Raw genomic sequence first — 26,554 nt, 5'->3', positions numbered from 1 at the left:
GTAAAAAATGAGGTGGTCCATTTTGGAATAAAGAATAGGAAAGTAGAATATCATTTAAATGGAGAGAGTGTTCCAGTACAGAGTGCAGTATATTCTGCCACATGAATCTGAAAAATTAGCATACAAGGACAGCAAGTAAATAGGAGGTCTAATGGAATGTTGGCTTTTATTGCATGGAGATGAAGCAGAAAAGTAGGGAAGTTATACTCCAGCTGGACAGGGCATCGGTGAGACTGTAAAGTACTGTGTACAATTTTGTTCTCCTTACTTAAGGAGTATAGTTGCTTAAGGGTCTAAGGAAGCAGTTCAGAGGAGGTTCACTAGGCAGATTCCTCAGATGAAGGGGTTGTCTTCTGAGAAAAGGTTGAGCAGGTTGAGACTATCCTTATTGAAGTTTGGAAGAATGATGGGTGATCTTATTGTAACGTATAAAATTCTGCAGGAGCTTGACAAGGTAGGGGCTGGAAGGATATTTCTCCTCATAGAGGAATCTAAAACTAGGGGGCTAAAAATAAAGGGTCTCCCATTTAAGATGGAGGTAAAGAGAAACTTTGTCTTTCAGAGGTTTGTTAGTTTTTGGAATCCTCTTCCAGAGACCAGAGGAGGCTGGATTATTAAATACATTGAAGGAGGAGTTATATTTTATTAACAAGGAGGTTAAGGGTTACGGGGAACAGACAGAAAAGTGGAGTTAAGGCCACAATCTTATCAGCGATAATCTTATCAAATGACGAAGCAGGCTTGATGGACTGAATGGCATACATCCTCGCTTATTTCTTATGACGAACCCGGGTCCCTAACAGTGAAGCAATGGTGCTAATACCACTGTGCTACCTTGCCTCCCACTATAATATTAACCTCATGAAAACAGCTGATGAAAAAAAGCACTGAACTTTATAATATTTTCACATATTTAATGAAAAATGTGTTGTTAAAAGGGTGTCTGAAATTTCAAAGACAGTGCCTGTTTAATACAAATCTGCGCTAGCATTTTTCTGCAGATAAAACACAATCAAAACAGTATCCTGCATGATCCTCATTATTGCTGCTCCATTTAATCAAGTCTACACTCGTTGCATAAAAAGCAAACATAATGTTGTGACTAAACATTATTTTCAAGTTAAATATCACCTTCAGGTAGTCATTACATTTGAAGACTAAATACCTTTTTAAATTATAGCTTTCATTCCAGGAATTAAAGTAAGCCTTTATTTTGAAGCAACTGTAAAATAATTAATAAGGTTTAGCAATTTTTAGTCAAAAATAATTTAAATGAACTTCAGGACTGGTCGGCAGCCCGGAGGAAAGGGAGGTCGCCAGCGTGGAGTTCAGCCGTGGGCAAGGAAGTGAGTTGCAGCTCCCCGTGACACGCATGTCAAACCCCCCACCCCACCCCACCTCGAAACACCACCCTCACCCCCACACTGAGGCTGTTTAGCACAGGGCTAAATCGTTGGCTTTGAAAGCAGACCAAGGCAGGCCAGCTACACGGTTCAATTCCCGTAACAGCCTCCCTGAACAGGTGCCGGAATGTGGCGACTAGGGGCTTTTCACAGTAACTTCATTTGAAGCCTACTTGTGACAATAAGCGATTTTCATTTTTCATTTCATTTTTTCACACTCCATTCTGGCCCGCGCTAGTCACGCATCTCGTCTTGCAGGACGTGCTGGAGATGGGGCAGGCCCATCTGGTGCCCTCCCCACGCATTCCCAACCAGTGCTAGAGCCAGAGCGGGGGAGCCTCAGGGGTTAGCTCTGCTTGCACCCCTGTCCCAAGGAGTAGTCAGTGGTCCTTCGAGCACCCCGAGGAAGGAGGTGATGATGGGGTCCATGCCAGTGACTCCCGCAGGGGAGGTGCCGGAACAGTGCAGGACCTCGGACTCCTCCCCCCCCCTCCCTCCCCACTCTCCCTCCCCCCTCTCCCTCCCCGTGCAGATGCATGTTTTTTTTTTTACCAATAAATTGAGGGAACAGGCCATCCTAGGCTGGGTATTGTATAATAAGAAATCATTGGCAATTAGTTGCACGAGAACCTTTGGGAATGAATGACATCATAGAATTTTTCAGCAAAATGCAGAGTGACGTAGTTGATTCGGAGACTAGGGCCCTGAATCTTAATAAAGAAAACTAAGGGCAGTACGGTGGCACAGTGGGTTAGCCCTGCTGCCTCACGGCGCCGAGGCCCCAGGTTCGATCCCGGCTCTGGGTCACTGTCCGTGTGGAGTTTGCACATAACCCACGCAAACACGGGGGTATCGCCCCCACAACCCAAAGATGTGCACACTAGGTGGATTGGCCACGCTAATTGGAAAAATGAATTGGGTACTCTTAAAAAAAAAAAAAAAATTTAAATAAAGAAAACTACAGTGAACTGAGGCTCAAGTTGGTTATGATAGATTGGGAAATGCTACTTAAAGGGATGACAGTGTATAGGCAATGGCAAACATTCAAGGAGCGCATGGGTGAACTGCAACAATTGTTTCTTCCTGCCTGGTGCAAAAGTAAAACAGGCCAAACCATGGTTTACAAGGTTAGATCCAAGGAAAATGCACGCAAATTGACCAACAAAAACAACAGACTTGAGAAACCTAGAAAACAGAAGCAGGAGGAGGCCATTTGGCCCTTCGAGCCTGCTCTGCCATTCATTATGATCACGGCTGATCATCAAGTTCAATACCCTGATCCTGCCTTCCCCCCCATTTCCCTTGATCCCTTTAACTCCAAGAGCTATATACTATATCTAATTTCTTCCTGAGAATTGGGAGCAGTTTAGAATTTGGCAAAGAGGAATTGATTAAGAAGGGGAAAATATAGCACTGCGAACTCACAGCGCCGAGGTTCCAGGTTCGATCCCGGCTCTGGGTCACTGTCCTTGTGGAGTTTGCTCATTCTCCCTGTTGTAGCCACCTGAGTTGGCCACTTCCCGACTTAAAATGGAGAACCGCAAAGGCTGAAGGGAAATTCAGCCAACACAGGCAAAGACTAGCGCATACAGAAATCATGTGTATTGAAACCTGTAAGGAACCAGACAGCACTGAAACCAGCAGCCATCTACATAGCAATAAGCAATTCCAAGGCACAATGGCAACAGTTAAGGTAAACAAAGCCAAGCCAGACTCCTCGGCGCCAGCAGGAGCCAAGACAAAGGAAGGCCAACGGACACTTAGGGACCGCCCAGCGATCAGGGAGCTGCTCCAGCATTGGAGAAATCGATCCAAGTGATCGGAAAGTAGTCCAATCACTTGGAAGCAGGTACGGGGTCCGCCCCGAAGGGCGGGAAGCCCCTGGGGACTATAAAGTAAAGCCCCCAAGTTCAAATCGTCCTTCGTTGGCAGGTTCACTCAGCAACTTGAATCAACCCTTGACAGTGACCTGCCTTGCTGCCGCCAGCCAAGTAAGTCTCAAGTCAATACTCGCTACGAGATAGGCACTCCTAGCTACCAGCCCATACCAGCTTTTGAATCCTGCAGACTCAGGACCTGAACGAAAGGCCATTTGTTTCCCTGACCTGGTGGGCCAGTCCGAAGCTAAGTATAGGCCTTTTAGTGATAGGAATAGCCTAGAAAGTAGAGTTTATGCATGAGTAGTGATTTACTGTGTATGATAAATGTGCTTTGATTTGAATCTTACTAATTGGTGTGTTGAGTTATTGATCATTACTTGAACTTGAACCTCGTGGCAGTATCATAAAGATACCTGGCGACTCTAGAGCAAAGGTTAAACAAACAGAGCAAATTACGATTTAAGAGCCAACCAAAAGTTAGTAACACCGTGTTTGCATGGGTTCGCCCCCACAACCCAAAGATGTGCAGAGTAGGTGGACTGGCCATGCTAAATTGCCCCTTAATTTGAAAAAATGAATTGAGCACTCTATTTTCCCCTTTTTAAAAATAAATTTAAAGTACAAGAGCAAGCTTTTGAGGAACATAAAAACTGACTGTAAAAGTTTCTACAAGTATAGGAAGAGGAACAGATTGATAGGTCCCTTACACAGTCAGAAACAGGGGAATTTCACATGAGGAACAAGAAATCTCTGGCCAACTAAATGCATACTTTGGTTCTGTCTTCACAAATGAAGATACAAATAAGATACCAGAAATGTTGGGGAATGCAGGGTTCAGAGAGGGGGAGGAACTGAAGGAGATCAGAATTAGTTGAGAAATGGTGTTGGGGAAATTAATGGGATTGAAGGTTGATAAAACCCAGCACCTGATAATCTACACCCCAGAGTACTTAAGGAAGTCACCCAAGAAATAGTGGATGCATTGCTGGTCATCTTCCAAGATTCTGAAGACTCTGGAACAGTTTCTACAGATTGGAGAGTAACTAATGTAACCCCACTATTTAAAAAGGGAGGTAGAGTGAAAACAGGGAATTATAGACCAGGAAGCCTGATGTACCCGGTAGTGGGGAAAATTCTGGAATCCACTATTGTTGGTGTAAATTTTATGCTGAGACAGTGAACTTTGGACTAAGAGTGCCTCTAACAGATGTACCCTCCAAAAACAATGGGTCAGTGATGACCAGTGCTCCACAGACTGCAGAAGCTGTTATTCGAAGCTGTCAAAACAGCTGCAAGAGGAAAGGGGGCATCTAAATCCACATCCAGGACTGGCAGCTTATGAACGGCAATTCATAATCTTATGACCTTATGTAATCACGCACGCAACATATTGATTGGACAAATGTAACATACTGTGTAAAGAATTGATAACTATATATGGAATGAACTGCGATACTAAGAGAATTGATTGGCTCTATGTAAATGAGAATGCAAACTAATTCTGCTTTTGAAAGAGTATATTAACCCAGTTTAAGCCACAGCTCAGTGAGAAAGTGTGCCGGCAAGACCGAGGGGTTTAGGACCTTTCTCCCAGAGCTCTGCAACAATAAATTGCTTCTGTTGCTCACGTTAAGGTTTACTTGTGAATATTTTCACGCAACAATTATCAAAGATTTTATAGTAGAGCATTTAGAAAACAGTGGTAGGATTGGACAGGATCAGCATGAACTTAATTTGCCAAATTGATTGGAATTCTTTGAGGACGTAACTAGAAGATTGATGAGAGGAAGCCAGTGGATGTGGTTTCTTTGGACTTCCAGAAGGCTTTCGACAAAGTTGCACAAAAAAGATTAGCATGTAAAATTAAAGCACGTGGGATATGGGGTAGTGCATTGAGATGGATACGAATAATCTTTATCAGTGTCACGGGTAGGCCTACATTATCACTGCAATGAAGTTACTGTGAAAATCCCCTAGTCGCCACACTACCGCGCATGTTCGGGTACACAGAGGGAGTATTCAGAATATCCAATTCACCTAACAAGCACGTTGTTTCGTATTTGTGGGAGGAAACCAGAGCACCCTGCACCACACAGACAGTGACCCAATCGAACCTGGAACCCTGGCACTGTGAAGCAAAAGTGCTAATCACTGTGCTACCGTACCGCCCATCGCAACTGGGAAACAAAGAGTGGGAATAAATGGGTCTTTTTTCAAATGACAGGCATTGACTAATGTGGTAATTTACGGATCGGTGCTGGGACCCCAGAATTCGTCATATATATTAATGATTTTGATGAGGGAACTCAAAGTAATATCTCGATTTGCAGATGACACCAAGCTGGGTGGGAGGGTCAGCTGTGAAAAGGATGGTAAGGTTAGGTGGATTGACCATGCTAAATTACCCGGAGTGTCCAAAAAGGTTAGATGGGGTTACGTGGATAGGATGGAATAGGGTGCTCTTTCCTAGGGTGGTGCAGACTCAATGGGCCGAATGGCCTCCTTCTGCACTGTAGATTCTATGATTCTCTGATGCAGAAATCCTTCAATGTGATTTGGACAAGTTGTGAGTGGGAAAATGAATGGCAGATGCAGTATAATTTGGATAAATGTGAAGTTATCCACTTTGGTAGCAAAAACAGGAAGGCAGATTATCTGAATGGCCGTAAATTATGAGAGGGGAACGTGCAACCAGACCTGGATGTCCCTGTACACCAGTTGCTGAAGTAAAGCATGCAGGTGCAGCAGGCAGTAAAGAAGGCAAATGTTATGCTGGCTGTTATAGGCCAGGGTTTAGAGAATTCCAAAGTGTACTATGGAGTTCACCTGACCCACAACTTTTAATAGATTGTGGTATGGGGAGCACACAGCCCACTCTACAGGTGTGGTACATCAGAAATGGAAAAGTATTTTTTAAAGCAAAACAATGTTTATTCTATGAACTCAAGTTAACCTTTTTAAAACATAGTGAACATCTCAGCAACCATTAATTCAAATACAACCCCCAAAGAATGCAATACTAAGTAATCCTTTCAGCTTTCCTTTTAACATCCATAAGACTTAAAACACCTTTTACCAGAAGCACATCAGGTTAAAATCACTACTATTAGTTTTAAATCACAAGGATCGATTTACATAGATTACAGAGAGAGATTCATACACCTTCTGGCTGTGACTGCAGCTATCCAGCTCTGAAAACGAAACTAAAACACACCCTGCAGCAAACAGCCTAAAACAAAAGTAAAAAGCTGACAGACCGCCCAGCTCCACCCACTCTGACATCACTGCAGTAATAAACACCCATTTCTTAAAGGTACTCTCACTACAGATACTTATGAACACACCCATTTATAAACACCCATTTCTTAAAGCTACTGTCTCATGACACTGGCCTTCAAAGCAAGAGGATTCGAGTATAGGAGCAGGTATGTCTTGCTGCAATTATATAGGACCTTGGTGAGACCACATCTGGAATATTATGTGCATTTTTGGTCTCCCTATCTGAGGAAAGATGTTTTTGCTCTAAAGGGAGTGCAGCAAAGGTTTACCAGCCTGATTTCTGGAATGGCGGGACTGATGTACAAGGAGAGATTGAGTTGGATAGGATTGTGTTTGCTGGAGTTCAGAGGAATGAGGGGGGATCCAATAGAAACCTATAAAATTCTAACAAGACTAGACATTGTAGGCGCAAGGATGTTCCCGATGGTAGATGTGCCCAGTACCAGGGGTCACAGTCTGAGGATGGGGGTAGACCATTTAGGACAGAGATGAGGGGAAATGTCTTCATCCAGAGTGGCCAGCCTGTGAAATTTGCTTCACAGCAAGTAGTTGAAGCCAAAACATTGCATATTTTCAAGAAGCAGATTATAGCACTTGGGGCAAAGGGATCAGACGGTTGAATTGAATGATTATCCATGATCTTAATGAATGGCGGAGCAGGCTCAAATGGCTGAATGGCCTTATCCTGCTCCCATTTTCTATGTTTACTCAATTTGAATTTGGTGTAATAGTTGCCTGTTAAATAATATTTAATCAAGATTGATTTTTGGTTGTTTGTTACAGTAAAAGTCTTAAAACGTGACGTCTGCTCCTTTAATTGCTGGGAAAATAATCTATTATTAAAAATCAGCTTTTACAGGAATCGTAACAAACCAAAGAAAATGGCAGACATTTAACTAGTAACAAAATAGATCAAAACAATTCGCACCAAAAATTTGATAATGATGAAAGATCATAAAACTATAGCTGGGTATTACACAAACCATATTTACTTGTATCGATATGATATTTGACATATTGCCTCAAGGAAAATTCACATCACTTGTAAAAATAACAACTTGCTCCCTGCTACGAGTATATTCTCATTTTGTCCAATTTATCTCTTGGAAATTTCATTATCAATGATGACCAAACAGATTAGCTCCTCAACTGTTAAATTCACAATTATTAACTTGGCAGATCAAATAAGACATAAATAAAAATTAAGATTTACGCTTAAAGGCTATAAAATAAAATAGGCTACGCAGCAGTTTGTAAAATATTTTCTAAGGGAGATACTCTCAATCTTTTAGAACTGGAGGTTGGTTAAATATGTTTAAATTAGTGAGTGGCTGCACGTATCAATGAAACATTCCAAGCACAAATGCACAAACATCCTCCCATTTGCAAACAGTTGTATTCTCCAAACATGTGCCAAGGGAGAATATCAAACCAAGCTAGAGTCACAAACAGACTCTCGGCGATGGTGGCAAGGACTAAACAACATAACGGGCTACAAAGCGAAGCCGAGCAGTATCTCCGGCAGCAGCGCCGCCCCGATAAACTCAATGCATTCTATGCTCTGTTCGAGCAGGTAACCAACAGTGCGCTGTCAAGTGGCCCTGCAGCCCATAACTCACCGATACCCACCATCACAGCTTCCGAAGTCAGATCGGCCTTCCTAAAAGTGAACCCTCGGAAAGCGAAGGGCCCGGACGGGATCCCTGGTCGTGCACTCAGAGCCTGCGCGGACCAGCTGGCAGAGGTATTCGCGGATATCTTTAACCTGTCCCTACTCCACTCCGAGGTCCCCACCTGCTTCAAGAAGCCCACCATTATACCATTGCCAAAGAAGAACCAGGCAATGTGCCTCAATGACTACCGAATGAAGTGCTTCGAGAGGTTGATCATGAAGCGCATCACCTCCATACTCCCAGAACACCTTGATCCACTGCAATTCGCATACAGTCACAACCGGTCCATAGCACAGGCCATTTCCCTGGCCCTACACTCATCCCTAGAGCATCTCGACAACAAGGAAACCTACATCAGACTCCTATTTATTGACTACAGCTCTGCCTTCAACACCATAATCCCAGCCAAGCTCATATCAAAGCTCCAAAGCCTAGGACTTGGCTCCCCACTCTGCAACTGGATCCTCGATTTTCTGACCAACAGACCACAATCAGTAAGAATGAACAACAACACCTCCTCCACAATAGTCCTCAATACAGTGGCCCCGCAAGGCTGCGTACTTAGCCCCCTACTCTACTCCCTGTACACACACGACTGGGTGGCAAAACTTGGTTCCAACTCCATCTACAAGTTTGCTGATAATACGACCGTAGTGGGCCGGATCTCGAAAAACGACGAGTCAGAATACAGGAGGGAGATAGAGAACCTAGTGGAGTGGTGCAGCAACAACAATCTCTCCCTCAAGGCCAGCAAAACTAAAGAGCTGGTCATTGACTTCAGGAAGCAAAGTACTGTACACACCCCTGTCAGCATCTCGGTGGAAATGGTTAGCAGTTTCAAATTCCTAGGGGTGCACAACTCCAAACATCTCTGTCCTGGTCCACCCACGTCGACGCTACAACCAAGAAAGCACAATAGCGCCGATACTTCCTCGGGAAACTAAGGAAATTCGGCATGTCCACATTGACCCTTACCAACTTTTACAGATGCACCATCGAAAGCACCATATCTGGCTGCATCACAGCCTGGTATGGCAACTGCTCAGCCCAGGACCACAAGAAACTTCAGAGTCATGAACACCTCCCAGTCCATCACACGAACCTGCCTCCCATCCACAGACTCCATTTACACCTCCTGGGGAAAGCAGGCAGCATAATCAAAGACCCCTCCCACCCGGCTTACTCACTCTTCCAACTTCTTCCATCGGGCAGGAGATACAGAAGTCTGAGAACACGCACGAACAGACTCAAAAACAGCTTCTTCTCCGCTGTTACCAGACTCCTAAATGACCCTCTTATGGACTGACCTCATTAACACTACACCCTATATGCTTCATCCAATGCCGGTGCTAATGTAGTTACATTGTATACCTTGTGTCGCCCTATTATGTATTTTCTTTTCTTCCCTTTTCTTCCCATGTACTTAATAATCTGTTGAGCTGCTCGCAGAAAAATACTTTTCACTGTACCTCGGTACACGTGACAATAAACAAATCCAATCCAATATATGCACGTGTGCATGCATGGTAGTTGGAAAGCCCCCACCCTTTGTCATCTGTTACGGACAGTGAATTGTGGGATCATTCTTTGCCTTTTTTCACCTGTTGGCTGACCACAACAGGATGCATTTGAGAGAGTTTGAATCCTTACATGCTGTGACTTTTAAGAACATACACCAAAACAGGCTCGCTTGTAGATTTAAATCAAAAGAAAGGAACACAACACCCGAAAATGTAAATGCAACAAAACCCACTCCTCATTCACACCAGATAACTTCTGATGATGTTGCTTGCACCAAGTAAATCCAAAAAGTGTCAAAAAGGTAATTTGTAATCAGTCCTCAAGATGGTATTTGAAACATTGCAGGCCTCTTCAGTCACTGAAGAAAAACAAAGTCTTGACGTTTCTCGTGATGATTTCACCCCAACCAACAACAAGTTTCTGGTTTTACAGTTGAATTTGGTTGAGCCCCTGTCGTGAAGAATTGTGCTGGTAAAATGAATAAGCCCAACCTCTCTACCCAAGGTGACTTTTGTGGCAGGGCAAGAAATGGCCTCCTCGCATCGTTGAATCCCAGCCTTACCCGTCCTATCTTTTTGGGTGAATAAAGTACTTCCAGGTTTTTCAGATCACAAGCCAGGTTGTCATCTGACAGCCGTGTCACTGGTTTTCCACTGTCCACACAATGGTTTGATGGCCAAGCAATTTGCCCGTCTGGGTTTTTTATTATCTAGCATTTTGTTGATAGGTTAAGCTTTGTGTGAAGAAATGTCAAGTCAGGCTTCTGGTAGCAAAATGTATCACTTGTTTTTGAACCAGACAAATTGCAGTAACGGCCTTGGGGATGGGTGCACTAGGCTTAAAGATAATTATAATTGAGGGGGGCTGAATTATAATTGAGCTGAGAGCACAGATAGGAATGTGAGGGAGTGGCCCTCAGAAATGAGCTAAAAACTGTATGAGAACTGCTGTTAGATGTATTGACTTTGGCTTGCTGGTGTAACTCTCAAGAGATACAGTGGTTTTAGCCCCGGCCGAGAAATAAACATGTTAAAGTAACGAGGTGTTCGACTGATCGTTTCATCCGGACTGGCATAAGTCACTTGGAGGTTGTAAAGCAGTAACCTGAAGCAGTCAGGAACACTCATTCAAATCTAATACAGTAAGAAGTCTTACAACACCATGTTAAAGTCCAACAGGTTTGTTTTGATGTCACTAGCTTTCGGAGCGCTGCTCCTTCCTCAGGTGAATGAAGAGGTATGTTCCAGAAACATATATTTAGACAGATTCAAAGATGCCAGACAATGCTTGGAATGCGAGCATTAGCAGGTGATTAAATCTTTACAGACGCGGTACATACTCGTGCGACTCGGCCAACGTTGTCTACCTCGTACGCTGCAGGAAAGGATGTCCCGAAGCATGGTACATTGGCGGGACCATGCAGACGCTGCGACAACGAATGAACGGACATCGCGCGAAAATCACCAGGCAGGAATGTTCCCTTCCAGTCGGGGAACATTTCAGCAGTCAAGGGCATTCAGCCTCTAATCTCCGGGTAAGCGTTCTCCAAGGCGGCCTTCAGGACGCGCGACAACACAGAATCGCCGAGCAGAACCTTATAGCCAAAGCCTCAACCAGGACCTGGGATTCATGTCGCATTACATTCATCCCCCACCATCTGGCCTGCGAAATCCTACCAACTGTCCTGGCTTGACACAATTCACACCTCTTTAACCTGGGGTTACCCCATCTCTGGATCTGTAAAGATTTAATCACCTGCTAATGCTTGTATTCCAAGCATTGTCTGGCATCTTTGAATCTGTCTGTGTGTGTATATATATATATATATATATATTATATATATATATATATATAATATATATATATATATATATATATATAATATATATAATATATAATATATATATATATATATATATATATATATATATATATATATATATATATATATATATATTATAATATGTTTCTGGAACATACCTCTTCATTTACCTGAGGAAGGAGCAGCGCTCCGAAAGCTAGTGACATCGAAACAAACCTGTTGGACTTTAACCTGGTGTAAGACCTCTTACTGTGCTCACCCCAGTCCAACGGCGGCATCTCCACATCAAATCTAATAGTCATAACCAGCTTCAGTGATTTTTAGTTTTTTCACAGATTTTACTTACACAGAATCTGTTATAAAACCACTTGGAACATTCAAACATTTATTTTGTCTAGACCAAAAAAACATTTTAAAGCTGATCTTTCCATTTCAGGAACTTCACATTCTTCAATTAAAATAATTTTAAAATTAAATCGAAAAATAAAAAATATTTTTCATGTACTGTTCTCTCAGAAAAATAAGGTTTTGTGAGTTAACACCAATACAGTTCTGCCAAATTGCAGATTAAAACTTGGTTAACCTAGTAGTTCAGACCCCCCCCCCCCCCCAGTATTTTATGACAAAACTAAAGGTACCTCACAATAAATGTTACTGTATAACACTGATAGCAAAAGATCAATAGACCATAAAAGCAATCAACCTATCATTATTCACCAAAGTCATCCAATCTCGAAACGTTAGCTCCTTTCTCTCTACAGATGCTGTCAGATCTGCTGAGATTACCAGTATTTTCTGCTTTTGCTTCAGATTTCAGCATCCACGGTAATTTGCTTTTATAATTATTTTGTTAGTTTAAATCAACAATGAAGATGCTATAGCAATTCAGTTTACAGATCAAACCTTGGTGAAAGATCATTTAAATTCAATTTTGATTATGATATTTTTTGAAAACTAAATCAAAAGTACAAGTAATGTAAAATAGTTTCAGGCACTGTTCAACTCATCATTTTTTTCACTGATTGATACAAGAAAATATAGAACAGTCGAAAGTGACAACCAACGCTTAAAATATGAACTTTGCCAACTGCGTTAAACGTGAGATTAGAATTGGATGAATTAAAATTCAGGAAGAACTTCAGAGCTTTCCCATTAACCAGCACAAACGAATCATCACAAAAGTGAACATCTACTTTTGAAAGTTATTCTACAGAAATCCAATCCGAAACAGAAACGGAGGAGTTTTCCATTTCATTCTGACGACTGGTCACAAAAACAACGTCGATGAAATATCTTGTCAAAAGTTAATGTCGCCAAACCAATAACATAAAGAGGCGATTGCTGCCCATGTGAACGAGAAGTCTAGGGGGGCAGTAACCGGCCCCAATTATGCCCTCTTCTCCAAAAACAGCGCAAAACGCGACCGTATTTTGCAAGTAAAATATGTTGTTTTACTGTCAGGTCGTTACGGTGAAAATGTCATGGGGGAGGGCGGGGGGAAGAGTTTAATAGGGACCTTGCCAAGTTGAAGAAATCACATGAATGAATGCATGAAGCTATGTTGTGGGAGCAGCCTGCGTTGCTGAATGCTGCTGAGGAGTCAGTGATGTTTTGGGGCAATGTAGCGGTCCACCCCCCGCCGCACTCACACTCACTCACCTTGGTCAGCTGCGCAATCTTCTTGCTCATTTTCAGGTGCAGCTCCTGGTTGTACTCGGCAGCCCCCCCGGCTGTGGAGCCCAGTTTTCCGGCGGTGCCGCTGTGATGTGGCTGCCGGCTGACACCGGTCGCCATCTTCCACTTTCCACGCCGAGCGGCCCCACCACCCACCGATCAGCCAGGAATGAATCAGCCCACGACAGCGGGGAGGTAGCCAGCGGCCCGGGGGCTGGGGCCGCCGCTGAAGGCAGCAGAGACTAACCGGGCAACGGGAGCTCTGCGGCCCGGCACGGCTGCAGACTCGGAGCCGGAGCTCCCGGGGACGGCATCCAGTGACGGCCGGCCATGGTTCACAGCCTCCAACGGCTGCACGTCAGCGCCATGGTCGCCCTGAGGCTGACAGCTCGGTGCCGGTCTCTCCCACCGCCGTTGTTGATGTTTCCCCCTCCCCGCCCCACACACGCTCACGCTGTTGCCATGGAGCCACCCACCGTTTATACTCGCGTCACTTCCGCTATCACCCCGGCTGAATGGGGGGGAGGGGGGTTGATGAAAGAGGGAGGGGGTTGATGAATGGGGGGAGGGGGTGTGGTAAACACCACTGGTAACACATTGCATGTATTACGGTACTGCCACTATTACAGGGACCATAGTAAATCCCAGCCAGCGGCGTATAAAAGTGTATTCTCTCCTGTGCTGCTCCCATTCTGGTTCCAGCTGCAGGAGGCACAACATCTTGTGCAATAAAGCCTCGATTGTTTCACCATTCTCGTCTCGTGGTAATTGACGGTAGATCAATTTATTACGCAAGATTTTAAAAGATGGACTTCCTAATCAAGCCTGATCGCCTGGAGCTGAGCCCTCACGCAGCCAACGCCTTCGAGCACTGGCTAGCCTGCTTTGGAGGCTCCCACAGAGCAGCCACTGAAGAACTCTCGGACCCACAGAAGCTCCAAGTCCTCTACTCACAGGTGAGCCATCAAAGTTTCCCCTCATCCGGGATGCGCCCACCTACGCAGAAGCGATGACGCTACTTAAGGGACACTACATTAAGTCGGTGAATCACGTGTACGCCAAGCACCTCCTGGCCACGAGACAGCAACTCCCGGAGGAAACTCTGGACGATTTCTTGTGGGCTCTACAGATTCTCGGCAGTCCAACACACCGAACTACTAATCAGAGACGCTTATGTCACGGGCATTAAGTCTACGTACATTCGCCAGCGGCTTTTGGAAGGGGGTACACTCAATCTTGCAGAGACTGTGCAGCTTGCCAATTCCCTGGAAGTGCAAGATTGAGGCCAACATCTCCGACCCGCGCAGCACCCTCGTGGGCATCGGCCCCACCAGCTGCCGACTCGAGTACACCGCAAGCCTGCGCCGCGTGGTAGCCAGCCAACTCCGGAGGGCCCAAATATTATTTTTGTGGCCAGAGCAAACATCCCAGGCAGTGCTGCCCGGCGCGGAGCGCGACCTGCAACGGGTGCGGGAAGAAGGACCACTTTGTTTCTGTTTGCCAGGCCCGGTCGGTTGCCGCTGTTTCCAGGCCCGGCATTGCTACACCCCCCACGTGTGATCCAGGGGCGCCACCATCTTCTCGACCACAACCCACGCGCGGCCCGTGGGTGCTGCCATCTTTGATGCCGCCCTCCGTGGGCGCCGCCAGCTTTTCCTCCACAACCCACGTGTGGCCCGTGGCCGCTGCCATCTTTGACGCCGCCCACCATGTGCGCCTCGTGGGCGCCACCATCTTTGGCGCCATTTTGGTCCGCGCCTCAGGACCCCTGCACTTCGGGCCGTTCGCTGCCCGGTGATACCTCCGCCACCGCTGATCAGCCCGGAACCTCCCAACATCTTCCGCAGCTCGCCTCCATCACCCTGGATCAGTCTCGGCCCCGCAACCTCGCGACCACTACGACGACGGTAAAGATCAACGGGCACGAGACAACCTGCCTCTTTGACTCCGGTTAGCACAGAGAGTTTCATCCACCCTGCTACGGTAAGGCGCTGCTCCCTCCCGGTACTCCCCGTCACCCAGAAATGCTCCCTGACCTCCGGATCCCATTCCATGCAAATCCGGGGGTCCTGTTTCAGGGCCCGTTCAGGGCATAGAGTTCAGCAACTTCAGGCTTTACGTTCTTTCCCATCTCTGCGCTGCCCTGTTACTAGGTCTTGACTTTCAATGCCACCTCCAAAGCCTTACTCTGAAATTCGGCGGACCCCTGCCCCCCCCTCCCCCCCCTCACCATCTGCGGCCTCACGATGCTTGAGGTCGATCCACCTTCACTGTTTGCTAACCTCACCCCAGACTGCAAGCCCGTTGCCACTAGAAACAGACGGTACAATGCGCAGGACAGGACCTTTATCAAGACGGAGGTCCAACGGCTTCTGCGGAGGGGATCATTGAGGCCAGTAACAGCCGCTGGAGAGCTCAAGTAGTAGTAGTGAAGACTGGGGAGAAGCACAGGATGGTCATTGAGTACAGTCAGACCATCAACCGGTACACGCAGCTCGATGCGTGCCCCCTCCCACGCATATCTGACATGGTCAATCAGATTGCGCAGCATCGAGTCTTCTCCACAGTAGACTTGAAGTCCGCCTACCACCAGCTCCCCATCCGCCCGAAGGACAGCTGTTGCTAACTTTTGGTTGGTTCTTAATTTGGCTCTATTTAATCACCTTTGCTCAAGAGTCGCCAGGTATCTTTCGACACCGCCACAAGGTTCAGAACCGAATACTGATCAATGACTCGATACACCAGTTAGTAAGTTCAAAAGCAATGCTCATTTATTTACACACAGTCAAATCTACTCATGCATAAACTCTACAAACTAAACTACCACTATTACTAAAGCCTATACTTAGCTTCGGGCGCCCACTCAGTCAGAGGAACAATGGCCGTTGCTCGGTTCTGAGGCTGCTGGGTTGAGCTGTTTACAGGGTAGCAACTAGGAGCGTCTATCTCGTAACGTGCGTTTACTTGGGACTTACTTGGTCTGATGCAGCTGCCAGGCAGGTCTCTCTCTTCGGTGAGAGCCAAAGCCAAAGGAGGAAGATTCTCCTTTGAGTGATACCTCTTATACTGAAAAGGGCTTCGCGCTCTTTTGGCTGGGCTTTGAACATGGCCTCAACTAATTGGGTCTTTCTCAATCAGTTGTATCGATTTTCCTCCAATAGAGGAGTGGTTCCCTGATCGCTGGGCGTGTCCTGGTGACTGTCAGTCTGCTTTGTCTTAGCTTCTTCTGGCACCAGGGTGTCTGTCCTAATATTGTGTATCTAAATGTTTCTCTTTTGTCCCCGGAGATGGCTCATTAGTATGTAGATCGTTTGGTAGTTTCTGTCCTGTCTTAGCGTTTAAGGTTTTAATCAACAGACAGAGCTTGCACCTGCTTGTTTCTTAGCATTGTCCAACTTTCCCTGCATTCTTTGCGGGTGTCTATTTTGTAATCGGGATGTGGCCATCCCAGATGGCTACACAGCCAATACACTGCATTTGAAGCAGATGGCCGCCTCTATCATTTCCTTAGAGTTCCCTTTGGCATCACCAATGGGGTCTCGGTCTTCCAGTGAGAGATGGACCGAATGGTTGACCAGTACGGGCTGCGGGCCACGTTCCCGTACCTCGATAATGTTACCATCTGCGGCCACGATCAGCAGGACCACGACGCAAACCTCCAAAAATTCCTCCATGCCGCCAAACTCCTTAACCTCACCTACAATAAGGAGAAATGCGTGTTCCGCACCAACCATTTAGCCATCCTTGGCTATGTAGTGGAAAATGGAGTCCTCGGGCCCGACCCCGACCGCATGCGCCCCCTCCTGGAAATCCCTCTCCCCCACTGCCCCAAGGCCCTGAAACAATGCCTGGGATTCTTTTCCTACTATGTCCAGTGGGTCCCTAATTATGCGGACAAGGCCTGCCCACTCATCAAGTCCACAGTTTTCCCCTGACGGCTGAGGCCCGCCAGGCCTTCAACCACATCAAGGCCGACATCGCCAAGGCCACGATGCACGCAGTCGACGAGACCCTCCCCTTTCAGGTGGAGAGCGATGCATCAGACGTAGCTCTGGCCGCCACCCTCAACCAGGCAAGCAGATCCATGGCTTTCTTTTCCCGCACCCTCCATGCCTCCGACATTCGGCACTCCTCTGTCGAAAAGGAGGCCAAAGCCATTGTGGAAGCTGTGCGACATTGGCGGCATTACCTGGCCGGCAGGAGATTCACCCTCCTCACTGACCAACTGTCGGTTGCCTTCATGTTTAACAATACACAGTGGGGCAAGATCAAAAATGACAAGATCTTGAGGTGGAGGATCGAGCTCTCCACCTATAAGTATGAGATCTTGTATCGCCCAGGGAAGCTCAATGAGCCCCCTGATGCCCTATCCCGCGGTACATGTGCCAGTGCACAAGTGGACTGACTCTGGGCTCTCCACAATGACGGGGGTCATCTGGTTCTTCCATTTTGTCAAGGCCCGCAACCTGCCCTCCTCCATTGAGGAGGTCAGGACCGTAACCAGAGACTGCCAAGTCTGCGCAGAGTGCAAGCCGCACTTCTACCGGCTAGATAGAGCGCACCTGGTGAAGGCCTCCCTCCCCTTTGAGCGCCTCAGCATGGACTTCAAAGGGCCCCTCCCCTCCACCGACCGCAACATGTACTTCCTCAACGTAATTGATGAGTACTCCCGGTTCCCTTTCGCCATCCCATGCCCCGACTGACTTCTGCCACAGTCATCAAAGCCCGACACAGCATCTTCACTCTGTTCGGTTTCCCCACCTACATCCACAACAATCGGGGATCCTTCATGAGTGATGAGCTGCGTCAGTTCCTGCTCAGCAAGGGCAATGCCTCGAGCAGGACGACCAGCTACAACCCCCGGGGAAACGGGCAGGTGGAGAGGGAGAACTGGACGGTCTAGAAGGCCGTCCTGGTGGCCCTTCGGTCTAGAAATCTCCCGGTCTCCCGCTGACAGGAGGTCCTCCCAACGCGCACCACTCCATCCAGTCGCTCCAATGCACCGCTACTTATGAGACCCCTCATGAACTTGTGTTTGCCTTCCCTCCGCCTCCGGGGTATCGCTCCCAACATGGCTGACAGTTCCTGGACCCGTCCTCCTCCGGAAGCATGTGCGGAGCCATAAATCGGATCCCTTGGTTGAGAAAGTCCACCTCCTCCCTGCAAACCCGCAGTATGCCTACGTAGCACACCCCGACGGGCGACAGGACACAGTCTCCCACCGGGACCTGGCCCCCGCTGGGTCCCCACCCAAAACCCCCGACCTGGTACTGCTCCTCCCCCCCCCCCCGATTGCCTCATTCACCCTGCGCCACACACCCTCCCACCAGCGAACCTCACTGCAGCCCCCATCTCAGCAGGATCCGTACCCTCACTGGATCCACTAAGGGGTGACGAAGAAGAGGACAACACGCTCCCGGAGTCGCAGGTGACCACATCGGCGCCCACACCACCACCAGGACTGAGGCGATCGCAGCGGAGGGTCAGAGCCCCCGACTCAATCTGTAATGTTTTTCTTCACCCCCGCCGGACTCTTTTTCAAACAGGGGGTGAATGTGGTAAACACCACTGGTAACACCATTGCATGTATTATGGTACTGCCACTGTATTACAGGTACCACAGTAAATCCCAGTCTGCTGGCTCTACCAGCAGGCGGCGTATGCTCTCCTGCGCTGCTCCCATTTTGGTTCCAGCTGCAGGAGGCACAACACCTTGTACAATAAAGCCACGATTGTTTCACCATTCTCGCCTCGTGGTAATTGATGGTTCATCAGGGGGATGATGAATGGGGGGGAGGGGGGTTGATGAATGGGGGGAGGGGGGTTGATGAATGGGGGGGAGGGGGGTTGATGAATGGGGGGGGAGGGGGGTTGTTGAATGGGGGGAGGGGGGTTGATGAATGGGGGAGGGGGTTGATGAATGGGGGGTGGGATTTGATGAATGGAGGGGAGGGGGTGTTAATGGATGGGGGTTGATGAATGGGGATGGGGGTTGATGAATGGGGAGGGGGATGATGATTGGGGGGAGGGGAGTTGATGAATGGGGAGCGGGTTGTTGAATGGGGGGAGGGGGGTTGATGAATGGGGGGAGGGAATTGATGAATAGGGAGGGGAGGGGTTGATGAATGGGAGGGAACGGGGGGGTTGATGAATGGGTGGGAGGGGGATGATGAATGGGGGGAAGGGGGTTGATGAATGGGGGGAGAGAATAGATGATGAATGAGGGGAGGGGTTGATGAATGGGGGGAGGGAGGTGGATGAATGGTGGGGGAAGGAGGTTGATGAATGGGGGAGGGGGTTGTTGAATGGGGGGAGGGGGTTGATGAATGGGGGGAGGGGGTTGATGAATGGGGGGATTGGTGTGATGAATGGAGGGGAGGGGGTGTTAATGAATGGGGGGGATGGGGGTTGATGAATGGGAAGGGGGGTTGGTGAATGGGGGGAAGGGAGTTGATGAATGGGGGAGGGGGTTGAATGGTGGGAGGGGGGTTGATGAATGGGGGGGATGGGGGTTGATGAATGGGGGGAAGGAGTTGACGAATGGGGAGGGGAGGGTTGATGAATGGGAGGGAAGGGGGGGTTGATGAATGGGTGGGAGGGGGTTGATGAATGGGGGGAAGGGGGTTGATGAATGGGGGAGAGAGTGGATGATGAATGGGGAGGGGGTTGATGAATGGTGGGGGAAGGAGGTTGATGAATGGGGAGGGGATTGATGAATGGGGGTAGGGGGGTTGATGAATGGAGGGATGGGGATGATGAATGGGGAGGAGATGGTTGATCAATGGGGGAGGGGGTTGATGAATGGGGGGAGGGGGTTGATTAATGGGGGGAGGGGGGTGATGAATGAGGGGGGAGGATGGTTGATGAATGGGGGGAGGGGGGTTGATGAATGGGGGAGGGGGTTGATGAATGGGGGGAGGGGTTGATGAACAGGGGGAGTGGTTGATGAATGTGGCAGGGGGGTTGATGAATGGGGGGAGGGGGTTGATTAATTGGGGGGATTGATGAATGGGGGTTGATGAATGGGGGGCGTTGATCAATGGGGGGTTGATGAATAGGGGGAGGGAGTTGATGAATGCGGGGGGTCTTGATGAATGCAGGGGGTTGATGAATGGGGATGGAGGATTGATGAATGGGGGGAAGGGCATTGATGAACGAGGGGGCAGAGGGTTTGATGAAGAGGGGAGGAGGGTTGATGAATGGGGGGAGGGGGTTGATGAATGGAGGAGAGGGTTTCATGAATGGGGAAGGGGGTTGCTGAATGTGGGCGAGGGGGTTGATGAATGGGGAGGTTGTTGATGAAAGGGGGAGGGGTTGATGAATGGGGAAGTGGGGTTGATGAACGGGGTGGAGTGGGTTGATGAATGGGGTGTGAGGGCGTTGATGAATGGGGGGGTGGGGGGTTGATGAATGGGGGGAAGGGCATTGATGAATGAGGGGGCAGAGGGTTTGATGAAGAGGGGAGGAGGGTTGATGAATGGGGGGAGGGGCTTGATGAATGAGGGGGTGGGGCATTGATGAATGGAGGGGGGTTGATGAATGGGGCTAGGGAGTTGATGAATGGTGTGTCAGGGGGTGATGAATGGGGGGAAGAGGGTTGATGAATGGGGGAGGGGGGTTGATGAATGGGGGAGGGGGGTTGATGAATGGGGGGAGGGGGAGTTGACTAATGGGGAGGAGGTTGTTGGATTTCATAGAATTTACAGTGCAGAAGGAGGCCATTCAGCCCATCGAGTCTGCACCGGCTCTTGGAAAGAGCACCCTACCCAAGGTCCACACCTCCACCCTATCCCCATAACCCAGTAACCCCACCCAACACTAAGGGCAATTTTGGACACTAAGGGCAATTTATCATGGCCAATCCACCTAACCTGCACATCTTTGGACTGTGGGAGGAAACCGGAGCACCCGGAGGAAACCCACGCACACACGGGGAGGACGTGCAGACTCCGCACAGACAGTGACCCAAGCCGGAATCGAACCTGAGACCCTGGAGCTGTGAAGCAAATTGTGCTATCCACAATGCTACCGTGCTGCCCTAATGTGGGGGGGGGGTGATGAATGCAAAGGGTTGATGAATGGGGAGGTGGTTTGATGAATGGGGGGCATTTATGAATGGGGGTTGCTGAATGGGGCGGTTGATGAATGGGGGGAGGGGGTTGATGATGGGAAGGGGGTTGATTAATGGGGGGAGGCAGTTGATGAATGTGTGAGGGGTTGATGAATGCAGGGTGTTGATGAATGGGGAGGGGGGTTGATGAATGGGCAGTCGTTGATGAATGGGGGGGGTTGATGAAGAGGGGGAGGGGGTTGATGAATGGGAAGAGGGGGTTGATGAATGGGGGGAGGGAGTTGATGAATGCAGGGCGTTGATGAATGGGGGAGGGGGTTGATTAATGGGGGGGCGTTGATGAATGGGGGTTTGATGAATGGAGGAGAGGGTTTCATGAATGGGGAAGGGGGTTGCTGAATGTGGGCGAGGGGGTTGATGAATGGGGAGGTTGGTGATGAAAGTGGGAGGGGTTGATGAATGCGGGAGTGGGGTTGATGAATGGGGCGGAGCGGGTTGATGAATGGGGTGTGAGGGGGTTGATGAATGGGGGGTGGGGGATTGATGAATAGGGGGAAGGGCATTGATGAATGAAGGGGCAGAGGGTTTGATGAAGAGGGGAGGAGGGTTGATGAATGGGGGGAGGGGGGTTGGTGAATGGAGGAGAGGGTTTCATGAATGGGGAAGGGGGTTGCTGAATGTGGGCGAGGGGGTTGATGAATGGGGAGGTTGTTGATGAAAGGGGGAGGGGTTGATGAATGGGGAAGAGGGGGTTGATGAACGGGGCGGAGCGGGTTGATGAATGGGGTGTGAGGGCGTTGATGAATGGGGGTTTGATGAATGGAGGAGAGGGTTTCATGAATGGGAAGGGGGTTGCTGAATGTGGGCGAGGGGGTTGATGAATGGGGAGGTTGTTGATGAAAGTGGGAGGGGTTGATGAATGGGGGCGAGGGGGTTGATGAATGGGGCGGAGCGGGTTGATGAATGGAGTGTGAGGGGGTTGATGAATGGGGGGTGGGGGATTGATGAATAGGGGGAAGGGCATTGATGAATGAGGGGCAGAGGGTTTGATGAAGAGGGGAGGAGGGTTGATGAATGGGGGGAGGGGGGTTGATGAATGGAGGAGAGGGTTTCATGAATGGGGAAGGGGGTTGCTGAATGTGGGCGAGGGGGTTGATGAATGGGGAGGTTGTTGATGAAAGGGGGAGGGTTGATGAATGGGGAAGTGGGGTTGATGAACGGGGCGGAGCGGGTTGATGAATGGGGTGTGAGGGCGTTGATGAATGGGGGTTTGATGAATGGAGGAGAGGGTTTCATGAATGGGGAAGGGGGTTGCTGAATGTGGGCGAGGGGGTTGATGAATGGGGAGGTTGTTGATGAAAGTGGGAGGGGTTGATGAATGGGGGAGTGGGGTTGATGAATGGGGCGGAGCGGGTTGATGAATGGGGTGTGAGGGGGTTGATGAATGGGGGGTGGGTGATTGATGAATAGGGGGAAGGGCATTGATGAATGAGTGGGCCAGAGGGTTTGATGAAGAGGGGGGGAGGGTTGATGAATGGGGGGAGGGGGGTTGATGAATGGAGGAGAGGGTTTCATGAATGGGGAAGGGGGTTGCTGAATGTGGGCGAGGGGGTTGATGAATGGGGAGGTTGTTGATGAAAGGGGGAGGGGTTGATGAATGGGGAAGTGGGGTTGATGAACGGGGCGGAGCGGGTTGATGAATGGGGTGTGAGGGCGTTGATGAATGGGAGGGGGATTGATGAATGGGGGGAATGGCATTGATGAATGAGGGGGCAGAGGGTTTGATGAAGAGGGGAGGAGGGTTGATGAATGAGGGGGTGGGGCATTGATGAATGGAGGGGGGTTGATAAATGGGGCAAGGGGGTTGATGAGTGGTGTGTCAGGGGTGATGAATGGGGGAAGGGGGTTGATGAATGGGGGAGGGGGTTGATGAATGGGGAGGGGGTTGATGAATGGGGAGGGGCTTGATGAATGTGGGGAGGGGCTTGATGAATGGGGCTGTGGCATTGATGAATGGAGGGGGGTTGGTGAATGGGGGAGTGGGTTTATGAATGGCGAAGGAGGGGGTTTATGAATGGCGAAGGAGGGGGGTTGATGAATGGGGCGAGGAGGGTTGATGAATGTGGGGGAGGGGGTTGACGAATGGGGGATAGGGGGTTTAATGAATGGGGGGACAGAGGGATGGATGAATGGGGGAGGGGGGTTGATGAATGGGGGAGGGGGGTTGATGGAGGTGGACTGATGAATGGGGGAGGGGGGTTGATGAAGGGGAGAGGGTGGTTGATGAATGGGGGGAGGGGATTGATGAATTGGGCAGAGGGGGGGGTTGATGAATGGGTGAAGGGTGTTTGATGAATGGGGGAGCGGGTTGATGAATGGGGGGAGGGGCATGATGAATAGAGCAGGGTTGATGAATGGGGAGGGGGGTTGATGAATGTGGGGAAGGGGGTTGATGAATGGGGGGGTGGGGGGTTGATGAATGGGGGGTTAATTATTGTGGGGAGGCGGGTTGATGAATGGGGGGTTGATGAATGGGGGGAGGGTGATTGATGAATGGGTGAAGTGGGGGATGATGAAAGGGTGGGAGGGGGTTGATGAATGGGGGGAGGGGTTTGAGAAGGGGGGGAGAGGGGGGTTGACAAATGGGCGGAGGGTTTGATGAATCGGGGGAGGGGGAATGATGAATGGGGGAGGGGGATTGATGAATGGGCGGTGTTGATGATGGGGAGTGGGGTTGATGAATGGGGATGAAATGGAGTTGATGAATGGGGAGGGTGGTTGATGAATGGGGGAGGGGGGGTTGACTAATGGGGGGGAGGTTGTTGGATGTGGGGGGGTTGATGAATGCAGAGGGGTTGATGAATGGGGGAGGTGGTTTGATGAATGGGGGGCATTGATGAATGGGGGTTGCTGAATGGGGCGGTTGATGAATGGGGGGAGGGGGTTGATGATGGGAAGGGGGTTGATTAATGGGGGGAGGGAGTTGATGAATGTGTGAGGGGTTGATGAATGCAGGGTGTTGATGAATGGGCAGTCGTTGATGAATGGGGGGGTTGATGAAGAGGGGGAGGGGTTGATGGTGGGAGGGGGTTGATGAATGGGAAGAGGGGGTTGATGAATGCAGGGGGTTGATGAATGGGGGGAGGGGGTTGATGAATGGGGGGGCGTTGATGAATGGAGGAGAGGGTTTCATGAATGGGGAAGGGGGTTGCTGAATGTGGGCGAGGGGGTTGATGAATGGGGAGGTTGTTGATGAAAGTGGGAGGGGTTGATGAATGGGGGAGTGGGGTTGATGAATGGGGCGGAGCGGGTTGATGAATGGGGTGTGAGGGGGTTGATGAATGGGGGGTGGGGGATTGATGAATAGGGGGAAGGGCATTGATGAATGAGGGGGCAGAGGGTTTGATGAAGAGGGGAGGAGGGTTGATGAATGGGGGGAGGGGGGTTGGTGAATGGAGGAGAGGGTTTCATGAATGGGGAAGGGGGTTGCTGAATGTGGGCGAGGGGGTTGATGAATGGGGAGGTTGTTGATGAAAGGGGGAGGGGTTGATGAATGGGGAAGTGGGGTTAATGAACGGGGCGGAGCGGGTTGATGAATGGGGTGTGAGGGCGTTGATGAATGGGGGTTTGATGAATGGAGGAGAGGGTTTCATGAATGGGGAAGGGGGTTGCTGAATGTGGGCGAGGGGGTTGATGAATGGGGAGGTTGTTGATGAAAGTGGGAGGGGTTGATGAATGGGGGAGTGGGGTTGATGAATGGGGCGGAGCGGGTTGATGAATGGGGTGTGAGGGGGTTGATGAATGGGGGGTGGGGGATTGATGAATAGGGGGAAGGGCATTGATGAATGAGGGGGCAGAGGGTTTGATGAAGAGGGGAGGAGAGTTGATGAATGGGGGGATGGGGGTTGATGAATGGAGGAGAGGGTTTCATGAATGGGGAAGGGGGTTGCTGAATGTGGGCGAGGGGGTTGATGAATGGGGAGGTTGTTGATGAATGGGGGAGGGGTTGATGAATGGGGAAGTGGGGTTGATGAACGGGGCGGAGCGGGTTGATGAATGGGGTGTGAGGGCGTTGATGAATGGGAGGGGGATTGATGAATGGGGAAGGGCATTGATGAATGAGGGGGCAGATGGTTTGATGAAGAGGGGAGGAGGGTTGATGAATGAGGGGGTGGGGCATTGATGAATGGAGGGGGGTTGATGAATGGGGCAAGGGGGTTGATGAGTGGTGTGTCAGGGGTGATGAATGGGGGAAGGGGGTTGATGAATGGGGGAGGGGGGTTGATGAATGGGGAGGGGGGTTGATGAATGGGGGAGGGGCTTGATGAATGTGGGGAGGGGCTTGATGAATGGGGCTGTGGCATTGATGAATGGAGGGGGGTTGGTGAATGGGGGAGTGGGTTTATGAATGGCGAAGGAGGGGGGTTGATGAATGGGGAGGGAGGGGGGTTGATGAATGGGGCGAGGAGGGTTGATGAATGTGGGGGAGGGGGTTGATGAATGGGGGATAGGGGGTTTAATGAATGGGGGGACAGAGGGATGGATGAATGGGGGGAGGGGGGTTGATGAATGGGGGGAGGGGGGTTGGTGGAGGTGGACTGATGAATGGGGGAGGGGGGTTGATGAAGGGGAGAGGGTGGTTGATGAATGGGGGGAGGGGATTGATGAATTGGGAAGAGGGGGGGTTGATGAATGGGTGAAGGGTGTTTGATGAATGGGGGAGCGGGTTGATGAATGGGGGGAGGGGCATGATGAATAGAGCAGGGTTGATGAATGGGGGAGGGGGGTTGATGAATGTGGGGGAAGGGGGTTGATGAATGGGGGGTGGGGGGTTGATGAATGGGGGCTTAATTATTGTGGGGGAGGCGAGTTGATGAATGGGGGGTTGATGAATGGGGGAGGGTGGTTGATGAAAGGGGGGGAAGTGGGGGATGGATGAATGGGTGGGAGGGGGTTGATGAATGGGGGGAGGGGTTTGAGAAGGGGGGGGAGAGGGGGGTTGACAAATGGGCGGAGGGTTTGATGAATCGGGGGAGTGGGAATGATGAATGGGGAGGGGGATTGATGAATGGGCGGTGTTGATGATGGGGAGGGGGGTTGATGAATGGGGATGAAATGGAGTTGATGAATGGGGAGGGTGGTTGATGAATGGTGAGAGTGGGGTTGATGAATGGGGGGAGGGTGGTTAATGAATGGGGGATTGGGTTCTTGAATGGGGAGGGGGTTTGATA

At 49.5% G+C, this 26,554-nt stretch overlaps 1 protein-coding gene across 17 annotated transcripts in view; it reads right to left on the bottom strand.

The window, feature by feature from the left end:
• fam184ab (family with sequence similarity 184 member Ab) overlaps nt 1-13,699 on the bottom strand; it is a 316,427-nt gene extending 302,728 nt beyond the window's left edge. For 16 of the 17 annotated variants that reach the window (XR_011940729.1, XR_011940730.1, XR_011940731.1 and 13 more), the window contains exon 1: nt 13,238-13,699. Coding sequence is in view for 11 of the 17 variants with exons in the window: in XM_072499372.1 (XP_072355473.1) it covers nt 13,238-13,372 (135 nt within the window). In the remaining 6 variants the exon portion in view is untranslated. The remainder of the gene's footprint in view (nt 1-13,237) is intronic. The other variant, XM_072499375.1, reaches the window with a different exon arrangement.
• Nucleotides 13,700-26,554: the final 12,855 nt, after the last annotated feature.

Source organism: Scyliorhinus torazame, chromosome 4 (assembly GCF_047496885.1).
Source record: "Scyliorhinus torazame isolate Kashiwa2021f chromosome 4, sScyTor2.1, whole genome shotgun sequence".
Classification (NCBI taxonomy): domain Eukaryota; kingdom Metazoa; phylum Chordata; class Chondrichthyes; order Carcharhiniformes; family Scyliorhinidae; genus Scyliorhinus; species Scyliorhinus torazame.
Note: the sequence above shows the minus strand (reverse complement) of the source record. Positions and strands in the feature narration are given on the sequence as shown.